The 12,988-nt window shown below is 39.3% G+C and overlaps 1 protein-coding gene across 4 annotated transcripts in view; it reads right to left on the bottom strand.

The window, feature by feature from the left end:
* The window catches only part of CPEB3 (cytoplasmic polyadenylation element binding protein 3), a 188,748-nt gene that overhangs the window by 21,766 nt on the left and 153,994 nt on the right, over window positions 1-12,988 (bottom strand). For all 4 annotated transcript variants that reach the window (XM_035025066.1, XM_035025083.1, XM_035025076.1 and 1 more), the window contains 2 exons: window positions 10,301-10,415; window positions 867-1,048 (listed from right to left, as the gene is read on the bottom strand). In XM_035025066.1, coding sequence (XP_034880957.1) covers window positions 867-1,048; window positions 10,301-10,415 — 297 coding nt within the window. The remainder of the gene's footprint in view (window positions 1-866; window positions 1,049-10,300; window positions 10,416-12,988) is intronic.

Here is a 12,988-nt window from a genome sequence, read left to right on the forward strand (position 1 = left end):
TATGCCCCAAGAACATCCTTTGCTGGAAGTGTTAACAGCCACTGTATAATTGCAAAGGGAGGTGTTCAATACCTGATCTATTCTCCTATTTGTTCTATTAATCCATTAATATAGGTCTCAGATTATCTCCTCCTACCACCTTCTATTTCCCCAAACTTCCAAAGAGTGGCAGGGCTGGGATTTCAGGGATTTAGACCTATGTCTGTCCACAAAACCGACTGAGCACACCAACTCTCTACAACTCCGTCATGTGTCCCCTCTCTAGATGAAAGGGAGCAAATCAGAATGCCTGCAGTGGCCAGGCAGGCAACGCCCCGGAGCAGGAGGGCAGGAAGCGCATGCGCATGTGTGTTACGTATGAATAGGATGGCAGGGAACTGGAGGGACTCAAAGAGACAGCAGTACTTCGGCTCCAGTGATTGCTATCATGTGTGACCTTGCAATTTTAAGAGAAATCAGAATTGCAAAATTTTATGTATACTCCTGAACATTAACATTAAATGTGAGTCCAAACTTACTTGTTTTAAGAGCACCACAGGGGTCAAACAGGTCACCAGCTCGCAACCTTTGTTAATGCACTGTTGGCATCATCTTTTAAACAGCTCCAGTTGGGTAAGCTAAATTCTGCAGGGTTATTTTCATAAGTGTAACATCACCCTGGGGATGGGTGAGACAGAAGGTTCATTAACGCCTGAAATACCATGGGTATGCTCTTTTTCAGGCAGCCTGGAGGGACTCATGGGCTGATACCATGTGAGGTAGAGCTGCTCACTTATGATCACGAGGTGCTTCTCTCCCCATGGGGCCCAGAAAACAAACTTCATTTCTTTCCCACAGCAGCAATGATACCCCAAGCGGCTGCTCACCCGTTTGTCAATGTCATTGTGTTGGAGCTGCACAAAGCGGGCGCTGATGGCTGCAATGTAACTCTGCTGATTGGAGAACGCCACGCGGCCGGCCCCTTTGGGGTACTTCAGCTCTGGGTCCGTATCGATGCCGGCATAGCAGACGCCACCGTACAAACGGTCCATGATCATTGCCAGTTCAACTGCAAGAAAACAAACACAATTCGGTATAAATGTTTAGAACGTACATTTGCCCAGGAGCAGGAAGAACTACTTAAAGATCATGCAGTATAATTAAGAAAAGGAAAACCCATGTTAGGTGTCATGAAGAGTGTCCACATCAGTCTTACAACTCAAGTAGGGGAGCTCCTCATATTTAAAAATAAAATGAAAAAAAAAATTAAGAATTTACACAATACATACACAAATTTACATAATCAGAACTTCAGCAACATTATAAAAGGAATGATCTATCAGCAGTCCTCCTGTTCTAATTTCTAACTGTTTAGCCCACTGGAGTGGGCCCTGGGTAGGCAAAGCATTTCAAACAACGCCCTAACAAGTTAATTATAAATAGCCCTATTTACTGACCTCTAAGACTGAAAGCAATTACTAAAGTCACACTGCTATATTAAGATTAAGCTACAGAAAGACTTAACTGCTCATTTTAACTACAGGCAATATATTTATAACCTTAAGGTAAATCTCTACAATGAAAAATATGTATTTTTTTAGTATATTCTATCCCAACTGAGAAATCTCCACACTAGCCTCTCACACTGAATTCTAAATAATAATAATAATAATAATAGTAATGATAAAGCAGCAATGAACATTTATTGAGCACTTACAATGTACTAGGAAACACTAAGCTGCTGTGAAGGCAGTAAAAACATACCCATCCTGTACTCTGCTATAAATCCAGAGGTCTGGTCTGCACTCCTTGCCACATTTCTTCTAAATAGACCCTTATATTGGTATATTTACAAAACACCTATAAGGAAGGCATTTGGAAACTGGACCATTCCAAAGGTCTGATATCCTAGAATTATCCTCACCATAAAGGTGTCAAGGAGAGACATGTAGCAGTTACTTACCTGGATCCAAATTGCCTGAAGGTTATTGTTTACTCGATACTGGATGTCACTTCCTCCACGTATGACCATTTCTTTCAGGCTACTCATATGACTTAAGTCCAGAAGACTTAGCCGTACCCGTAGGGAATGACCCAAGAACCCACTTCCCTCAGACACCTACATACGGTATTTAGAAAGGAGAAGACAGGGTAGTTGGATGATGACCTGTGTCACGGCCAGTGTGCAAAGACCGTCACATCACACAACAGACCTCCATGGGAGAAGGACAGCAGCACAAGCCAGTGGGGTAGAGGAGGAACTTCGTAGCAGATACAAGAGTTGAAGGGCTGAACGGTGTAAGAACCCCACCAGATTTCTATGGACAGAAGGAAAGCCAAGCATTACTGGTTCCTGTCGTATGAAGCTGCTGAGCCGGTAAGAAAAGCTATGTTGCTATGACAGAAAGGATGTCTTTCTACTTAACTTCTTCAAAATTTCTCTCCATACCAGACCACGTAATATTGGTGATTGTTTTCTGAGTGCCTGTTTTCAAGAAGAATGATCTGCAACCAACAGATTCTGGAATTTTCAGAAGGTAAGAAAATAAGCTAGCAATAACTAAGCCGTAGAATAGGTACTTTTGAAGACAGAACAGCAGAAAGCTATCCCAATTATCCCATTATGATCAGAATTTCTCAGAATTTCTGAGTCATATCAACCAAAGAACATTGCTGATTACAGCCCAAGTGGACTCTGACTGCAGTCTTGGGGCAGGATCCAGGAATCACATTCATTCAAATTATGCAGTAAGAATCACGCACATGCCCTGAATATCAGAGTTCAGTGGGTCCTCATACTTCAGCCCAACAATGTCTGATTGCTTGAGGACTTCCTCACATGGCTAATTGTATTCCAGTAACCAAGACATTGAGACCAAGACATTGAAGGTAGAAATAATTAAATGCAGTCATTAATGAATCTCCCTTATTTGTCAATGGACTTACTAAAATAAGCAACCTCAGGAACTGGAAATTAAACACCAATTTTCCAAAGACCAAGCTTCTCATGGAATGGAATAAGAGTAAACACTGTCAACCTGGTGAACAGCCAGGAGAAGAATGCTGGCAAGGGGCTGAATGGCACTTGTCTTCCATCCTTAGAAAGGACTCAGGAACGCATCTGATTTAGAAAGAAGGTATACCACCTATAAGCTTGAAGCTCCAGCTAAGAAGGAGAGTTACTATAACCACAGAGTTACTAGAACCACAAGTTTCTTCTACGGCATAGTGGTCTCCAAAGGACTTTTAGGGATCCTTGGATGTCAGAGAAAGTGCCTTCCATAGAACAAACATTCTATTACTTCGTGAATCTAGCTGCTAGAAAATCATCTTCACCTGCCAAAGATTAGATCATGACTGACGGTGCTGGCAATTAAGTATTTTTGATAGGAAGCAAACCCTCACTCACTTATGTTTTTATGAAAGCTAATTATAAATAAATCATTTGCACTTAGAACCTTATATACAGTCATTTTCTTGGCCACCAAAAAGTCATTTAAGCTAATGAAATCTCACTCATGTGAAAAGGAATTTGTTGAGAAGCTAGAAGAAACCAAGGTGACTAAAGAGTGTTTTGGGAAAGAGTATGAAGATTTCCCATCTCTCTTTCCACCCTAATCCATGTTTTAACTACAGAAGGTCTAATACTGTGATCACCCTTGAAGAAAAGTAAATAATAGTCAAACAACAGCTGTTTATATTTGGTCCTCTACTCAGTCTGCAAATCTTCACTAAAAGCACACTTCCTGCAGGCTAACCTCATGCTGGGCTCTAACACCAGAGTGATGTTATTTAAGTACTAAACAGAGTTTCTAATTATTGAGAAAAGTAGCCATGCTTGGTAAAAACAGCATTTAAAAAAAGAAAAAAGAGAGAGAGCGAGAGACTAATTCATCCACAACACAGGTGACTAACAAGAAACACAGACAGCACAAGCCTTCCTTAAGTCCTAAAAATTTCTAATCTGAAACACTTTTGTATATAGAATATAAAAATTCACCGACAGATGTCAAAATATACAACTAGTTTTAGAGACTAGGTTTTAAAGGATTCTTTAAAGTGAATATCACCAGTTAATACAGGAAAGTCTCATACAGATTCCCTTCCTCTGATGTGGGTGAAGCTGAGCCATGAGGAGGGCTACCCACTTTGACCACCTGGGAGAAAGAGAGAAAAATAGAAGAAAGGCAGTAAGGATCTAGCAGAAGTCAACTAAAACCTTCATGGATTTACCTGTATCTTGTGATCTCAACCCTCCTCATGAAACGTGAGCCTTTGATCAAGGATGTGTCTTATTCAGAAAATGTAGTCAAACTACCAAGTAAGCCTCTGACAGTGAATCCTCATTCTAAACCATCCTCTGTCGAAGGCAGGGAGAGCGCAGCTCCCAGGAGCAGGGCACACAGGTGGAGGCTGGAATTCAGACAGATAGAAGTGACAGCAGGCATAGCCAGAGTCCATGCGGACGTCAGGAGTTTTCAGACCACTTTTTATTTTTTCCCTCCTCCCCAGACAGTGTTCACAGGATCTGTCTGGTCACCACAGGGGTGGAAATGAGCACGTATGGTAGCTATATCCAATGGCATTTTGTACTTTGGATGAGATGCTCTGTGCTCCTAAGACAACTCAAGTCTTCTCAGGAATGGTGACAGCAACACGCTACTGACTCTAATCTACATACTGGCTCTTGTGATGAGCTTCACTGTGCCACCGCTGGAGAGGGAACAAGAATGGTGCGGTTGCTGTGTGTAGCATATAGAAATCTATAAATTCCTCTGGGTTGTGGGCACTATGCCTCTGAAATTGAATCTAAACCCCAATTATGGATCCTTGGATTTGCTTCTGAATCTTCACAGAGATCTAAAAGGGATCTTAGCTCACCAGAGAGAAAATCATGATGACTCCCGCATCCTACCCTACACCAGGATCCTGTTCCTACCTGGGAGAAAGAGAGAAAAATAGAAGAAAGGCAGTAAGGATCTAGTAGAAGTCAACTAAAACCTTCATGGATTTATCTGTATCTTGTGATCTCAAGTAAAATCTAATTTATTAAATCTAATTTAATTATGTTTCCAAGCCAGCCATAGGCAGTGTCTAAGTCTGAGACACTATGCGAACCAAATGGGGTAGAGCAGGAATGAGAACTCCCAAGGGAAATATCAACACATTCATCTTTCCAGATTCTAAACTGTGAATCTAGAAGCCACATTTTCTTCCCCTTGGAAATAAGAACAAAGCAGACAGGAAAGAAGCATAAGGCACCTCAGGAGGATGAAGAGGTCTGGACTTCGGAAAGAAAGCACAATTCAACTAGAAGCTGGACTGTCTAGGTTTTCCACAATTGCCGAGTTGGTTCACAAGGCAGTTCACACATCTTAAATGGAGGAAATGTGCTCATAAGGTTCCATTCTGCATCAAATGTTGGAAAGTTAAGAATATTTTCAAATAAGTGGTATGAACAACCAACTAAGAGAGATTGAATGTTTAACTTGATTAAATCCGACTGGTACCAAGTTGACTGTAAATACTGTTACTGAGACAACATCTCAGATCTCAGCTTGATAAAGAAGCTTCCTTCTTCTGTGCAAAGAACATCCATACTTGAAGTCTGGAAATCTGAGTTTAAATCTTGGCATTCTTACTTACTGTGGCCTTGGCCAATCACCCCCTTTGAACTCTACTTCCTTATCACTAAAATGAAAAGTCTACCACTGACAACCTCACGAGGTTATCATGACGATTAAACATACACGAGAGCTCTGAACACACGGCTCAGCACAGAGTGCTGCTCAAATGTTTAGTTTTGCCCACAGGGTGTTCTTCTCTCTACTCCTAAATCTTTGCTTAATATTAACTTGGCCTGGTTTCTGCTCCATAAGCACCAATTCGTCCCAGTCTTACTTTGGCTTTATGCTAATGTTACTCAACCTGCCAACCATGTGGCAAAGTTTGACATCAACTGTGGGTGAGCGTTAGCTTTTCAGGGGGAAAAAGAACACAAGCAAGTACTACCATTAGAAAATACCCTAAAGACAATCCAGTTAATCAAGTCAGTGTGCCAGATCTGGAGTTTATCTGGGACAATTCATACTGAACATGAGACTTGGTGAAAGAAAAAACTTCTACTACTGAGAAACCTGGTATGATTTCTGCCTGCTACCACTTTACAGAGCAACAACAACAAAAGGATATGGTTACGATACTCCTATTTCCTAAATCACAAATCAGGATGTGATTCTTAATACATATGAACTACCAGAATGTTTGTACAGAATGTCTGAAATAAATGCTCTTAGAAAAATTCAGGATGTTCTCTAAAGGTACGCCACATGTCACTGAATATTTATCTCAAAAGTTTTTTTTATTGTTTTGTTTCCTCCCAGAAAAGCCATCCTCATAATAGAGGGGGGGGGGGGGGGGAAGGCAGACAAGGAAATTTTCAGGATCCACCACAGAATATTAGTAGGGGAAAAACAGACAGTAAAGAGTTATCAGAGCAATAGGAAAGGCAGGAGACCCAAAGATGATGAGCAAATGTGGGCTCCAGGGACTCAGATAAGCAATCTCTCAAGATTGATCTGTTCTGCAGGACCCGGTTAGAAAAACTGTCAGAACGAAGTCATGAAGTGGAAGAACAGCTCACATGTCCCTAATTAGAGAGGAAGTCTGAGGGTTTTCCAAGCATGATTAAAGTTGGAAGTGGTTGGGTCCCAAAGCTTGATCACTGAGGCAGTCCGCAGATTAGATACCTAAGCCTCTTGGGGTCAGAGTCTAAGCTGGGGTCAGAACACTCATGTTTATAAACTGGGGGAGCATATAGGAACCAGATGCTTTCATTCTCCACCTTTTCCTGGTGGCCTCCTCATAATCCCTAAGCCTGGCACTCATTTCCTCTCAGAGCAAAGAGATGCATTCTAGAGAGGTCCTAATGCCACAGGGAAATACAATAGGGCTATTTCTGAATTGAAGACATGCTGTTTACATTACTTGAATGAAGAGTGGCAACATGCTGTACTTTCAGGTGGTAGCAAGTAGAGAACCAGACAGACTACCCCTTTCCTGGTACTGACTCTCTGAAGAATATGTAAACTTTATAGCCACATGATGGCATGGTGAGTCTACTTATAGCCTTTCCTAGGATGGGGGTGGGAAGAGGTGGTGAGTGGAAGGAGAACAAGACCTGAAGAACACCGAGAGACTCAAGGCAAACCACCCTTGACTTGCCACTGTCACTGACGAGCGATGGGAGGGAGGGACAAGAAACAACAAGAAGTGTATTATTTAACCCAGAGCAACCAACAATCAGGCAATCTAACTTTGGGTAAGCATCTAGATTTTCCATTGATATTTTCCCATTTTCAGGTATTTTTTAGGCCTATGATTTTTTTTTTTTCCAACCTGAATTTTAAAAAGGAAGGCTTGTCAAAAAGACTGGAAGGACCAACTTAAATTCAGCCAGGGCAATATTGCTTAAAACAGCTTGCCTTGTTTCTTTAGAAGGGTTCGTGTGTTTCTGTTTGATAGGATAAGGACTATATTTAGAATAATTTATTAGTGATAATAGTCCCTGTCTAACAATGGGAAGATATCAAAGAGAAAAAGCCTCACAAGATTCAAAGGAATAATTCTTGAGTGATAACATTTTAGTCACTGTAACATGTTAAAGGACAATTTTTGGCCTGGGGTGAGGTGAAAATCCATCTGGACACCTAAAAATCTCACCTGTTGAGTACTATTCAACCATGTCTAGTCCAGGATCACCCTACATACAGTGCCTTAGATAGTTTTAAGACTTTTCAGAATTCCACGACCACAATACCCTCTAGAAGTAATAAAAATTGCCCTAAAGTATTTAAAAACCAAATCTGGGAATCACTGTGCTGAAGAATATAATTTAGTATCCAATTACTTCTGAGTTAGCATTCTATTAATACATTTCTTGTTTTCTCCTCTTCTGAAATCTCTGACTCTGTAGATGATGACCTGTTTAACACGACAGCGGGATGTTCATTCAGTTTGGCGCGGACGTGTACTTGCCCTGTGCCAGTAACACGTGGATGCTCAATAAATGTTTATTGTTCGAGTGAACTGCATTGTATTCAATTCAAGACTGCCTAGCAGAGTCAAAATGAATTCCTTTAGAAATAGTCTTCTATTCCAAGGCACACACCAGTCCACAAAGCTCAGTGTATTGCAAAGAAACCCAATTCTATGCACATGGATAAAAGCTGCAGATGTTAATTCTTTCTGTTTAGATTACATGGATTCCAATCTGGAAGGCTTGGATAGAGAGTAAAATGCTAAGATGCTAATATAGATTGCTTAGCCATCTAGAAACTAGCTACACTTATGGGAGGTGTTGGCATGGGGGAACATTTTCACTAGACCAAGTGAAAGTAGATTACTATCCACACAAATGTAAAACACAATCATTTTAAAACAAAAAGCTTTAGCTCAGCTTAAAAAAGAGAGAGAGAGAGAGAACTTTGAGACTTATAAAAGGTATACTCTCTAGGTAGGGAACACAAAATCCCATTTCTGACTAGACAACTGAATATAATTCTTGTCTAATCCTAGGACTTGCAGTATCTTGTGAATAACAGCAAAAAGGGTGAATAATAAAAAAGGGAATTTAGTTTCTAAACTTTTGTGTCTGTGACTTAAAAACAGACATAAAAAGTTAAAGCCAGTTCTGTTATTTTTAGAACTGTGGGACTTTTTGTTTCAGAATTTTTTTTTTTTTCGGATCCCCATCTAGAAAAAAAAAAGGAGGGACTAGAATCTGAAAACTAATTTGTACTTGTAGTTCGCTGCAAAAAAAAAAAAAAAAAAACAACGAACTAGAATGCTAGCAATGAATGTCCATTCTTTTAGAATACATATGCGATTAAAAGACTATCAAAGGGGATTCTTCTCCCTCTCTCCTCCCAAACATAACACCAGTTAGTTAGAAAAAGACAGGAATATTCCATGCCCCCACACACTTTTTTTTTTTTTTAACACAAGCAGTTTAGAAACAAAGGGCTACATTTGCCCTCATCTCATAATGCTGTTCACGTTTGCGTTAGCCCTTCCCAGACCCTATTCTCTGACAGCAGATAAAAGGGAGGCATCTCTGCCGCATGCCTTTCTTCCTCTCGGCACAGTTTTCCGTTAGAGTGAGAACAAGACCTAAAGATATTTGACTTTCTGAAAAACTGTAAAATTACAAACTTCATAATCACAATTAATGTGTTATAAAGTCCTTCAAAATGGAATTATGAATATATCTTTAGATAGGCCTACGGTTATCTTTTAGGAGTACACTGAAGTTGAGATTTGAACAAATACATTAGAAATGTTGACGCACATTCAGAACTAAGAAGTCATCAAAGTCAGAGACAATTAGCTGTAATTCTTTTTTATAATTCTTTTATAATTCTTTTTTTCACTACTTGATTTTAATGGTCTCTGCCTTTTCTTTTCTTCTTTAGGTAGAACTGAGTCTGCTTGCTTACAAATAACAGAGAGAACATTGCACTTTTGCAACTACAGGGCAATAGTAACCTTATTTTTTCATCTTACTTTTGAAAAATGAACTTAATTATTTTAAGCACTTTAAAAACTTCGTTCTTACAAATAATTTTATCGTATTCTACTGGTAGAACACTGATCCGCAACTGATTAGATTTATCTTTGGATTTAAATATTGAAGTCACTGGGTCAGCATCACTTCAAATGCCCCAGTTAATTATGATTCCACCCAATCTCAGCCCACAATTATTTCGTCATTGGAAAGGAACTTAAAAAAGAAAAAAATAGGGAAGCTTTTAAAAAGTCATAATAAAGACGTTCAAATACATTAGTCATTTTTCAAAGTGCCTAAGAAAAACAGGAATCTGTTTCACTTGGGAAGAGTTCAGTTTGATTCCCAGCGACACAATTCCTAGCAGTGGTTTGGCTTGTCACTGAGGGGTACACAGCTGCGCTGGACAGATTTCTGATGGGGTGACTTCTTTTTCTGTCACACATAACAATGCTGACTAGCATGAGAATGCACACTGCCAAATGTATTGTTATTATTTTTAAAATATGTGTGGCTGAGAGCACTGAATAGAATTCATCCTTTCAAAATAACAGTTTAATGAAACTGACTCTTATACCTAAGAAAATAAAGCATTTGGGGAGAAAATGTTTAATCCTGAAAGAGTTAGCTCAGTGAAACTTCTTTTTGGAGACTGTGTATAGCTGAGCAGAAATCTAGAAAATATTGAAGACTAAATACATTGGGGATTTTGTTGTTGGTGGTTTTGTTTGTTGTGGTGTTACTATTTCCACTCACCAGCTCGGAGGGGTCGTGGAACTCCCCCAACAAAGATAGTTTTTCTGGGGTCCAAAGGCTGAGAACCATCCATTACAAAGTCACTGTCACTTAGGTTCCATGGTCGAATTTGCACCTGAAAAAAAGTCGTTTACTTGGTCCTTACTTCATTTCCATCAACCCCGAATGAGAATAAGGTGACTAAAGACAAACCCACTGATTTGTGCATTTTACAACATACATAACCCAAACAAAATCCAGTTATTAATTTATGTAATCTGCATTAGGTGCCTTTCAACAGAACTCGGGGAATCTACTTACAGGTACTCTACTCAACACTCTAAGACATATACCATGAAACCTTCAGAAACCACCTGTGGTTTTGAAAAAAGGCAGTCTTTTAGAGACAGACTCGGGGTTTTGAATCAGATCCATTTTAACACATGATAGATGGTTTACAACCTGTCACAGTTCAGCGCTTAGATTTTTAAGAGCTCACCTAAAGAAGGAACAGGAACATTAGGAATATTTTCTAAAAATTATCTATATATCTGGCTTTTAAGTTTTTATCAACCCCTAAAATTGAAACATTTATCTTTCAGAAATATGGTTTAACACAGATCAACACTCATTAGGTTAGCATGGAATTACTAGCTATATCAAAACTGAAGCACATAGCATTATCTATTTTTGATTTATCTGATTTTCCTAAACAAGTTTGGTTAAATAAAGGTGAGCCTAGAAATTGAAGTTACTTTGCAAAGAGTAGAAAAAGAAATCTTTATGGACATACTTCTTTCTATTTGGTAGTAGTATCTCTTCACTCGTACTCTGACTTCCTGCCTACAAAAAATAAGGTATTTCATAGAATCGTAACCTTAAAACATATTCCTCTCAATCCCTAACTCAATCATCAAAAAATAGCTTAAAACAAAACCACAACAAAAGCCCTCCCATACCAAAAGGAGAGCTTCAGTACTGCCTGAGACCAGTCAGTCACTCAGCTGGCCAGATGCTCTGGGAAATGAGCTAGGTGTGGAAGCAGAGAAACCGCGTCTATCTTTAGGGAACATGCCTCTCCTTTCTCAGTCAGACGACAGGATAAGGAAACAAAACAGCTGAATTTTCATTTCCTTAATATCAACACAATTCTTCATTTCCCCCATTGCTCAAGTGTCAACACTTATTGCAAAAAAACCCACATAAGATGATTTCTTATGTGGTTTGAATTATATCTAGAAGTACTCTCATTTGAAAGGTAGTAAATCTATCAATTATGGTGTCAAAACACCTTGAATCAACTCTAGAACTGGCATTGCTCAGTTAGAAACAGTCCACACATTCCTTATGATTGCTACAAAGTTCACCCCCCCACCTAACCTTTTGCCATTTATGACACTGCCTTCAGCAGTTAGTGAGAAGCAGTAAAAATCTCTATTTCTTCCCTAGACCCTGAAAACATGGACCTGTTTGCAATTCTGCTAACATTTATGCATTTGCTCCACCTTTATCATGTGGGAAAAAAAAAAAAATCCTTGTTCTTTCCTTGAAACATCTGGTCTGTTTGACTAAATTACCGTTCCCTTGACATTTACCACAAAGGCAGATTCACGAATACCATAAAGCACCATTTTTAAATCCCTTGAGGGCCCACTACAAATTTTTAATCAAAAACATAATTTCTTCATACTGTAAGAACAAAGATTCTAATGTCACCGATAACAAAAAAGTAGGACATATCTTTTTCTACACAGAGCCCTCTTTTCTTCCAGTCTGACCCCTGATAAATTTAAGGCAGCTTCAGGACCTGCCTGGTAAGGCAATTCCAATCACTTAATGATAATGAATTTAATTGCGGGTCACTTTGTTTCACAAATGAAAACAAATCCCTAGTAGGATCCATGGCGTTCTGGTTTCATTTAATCAGAAGTACAGAAAATGCAGCCTTCTGTAACAGCTGTAGGTTACTACTGCTCCAATGAACTCTGCAGAAGATCTCAAACCTTCCCGCTGAGAGCTCTCATTACTGCCTCTTCTCCCGCCCACCCTTGCTTCTTTGCATCACACACAACCCATTCCCTTAGCCTAGGTAAAAATACAGGAAGAAGACTCAAAAGACAGTAATTATTAAACCCTATCCACAGAACCTGCATTTCCCAGCTGCCACCAGAAAATAGCTCCTCAGAGCTCCCACCACTACAGAATCAGAGAAATGTCAACATAGGCCAACATCAGCACATTCTACAAGCTAAGCAAAAAGTAATATTGTGGTGCTGTTTGCACTGGGAAGTTCCATTCACACTCTGGTTTCTCTCTGAAATATAAGCCCACTCTCACATAAGGCACGTTCTCCATCTTCTAAGTTTATTCTCAGCCCTCAGGGCCTGATATCCATATTTTATCTTTCTGACTTACTCTTTGAGTATATTTTCTGGTCCTTATTTATATATATAGATATTTCTCTACTTTTTAAATACCATGCTTTCTAAGCTGACTCAAATATACTGTAGAAAGGGGTGGAATACAAATAAAAGAACTGCTTTTTGACTGTCTTCGTTTCTTTAATGATTATTTTTGAGAATGGATGAAATAAGAGCTCTGTTCTAATACAATATAAACTTCCCCCAGCAAAACAACCTTTACATATAAAGAGATTGCTGTGTGTATGTACGAAACAAATTTTTCAGTATTGTCAAATAAGCTATACTC

The sequence above is a fragment of the Mirounga leonina genome, unplaced genomic scaffold, assembly GCF_011800145.1.
Source record: "Mirounga leonina isolate KUSES-001 unplaced genomic scaffold, KU_Mleo_1.0 Mir_114, whole genome shotgun sequence".
NCBI classification, from domain to species: Eukaryota; Metazoa; Chordata; class Mammalia; order Carnivora; family Phocidae; genus Mirounga; species Mirounga leonina.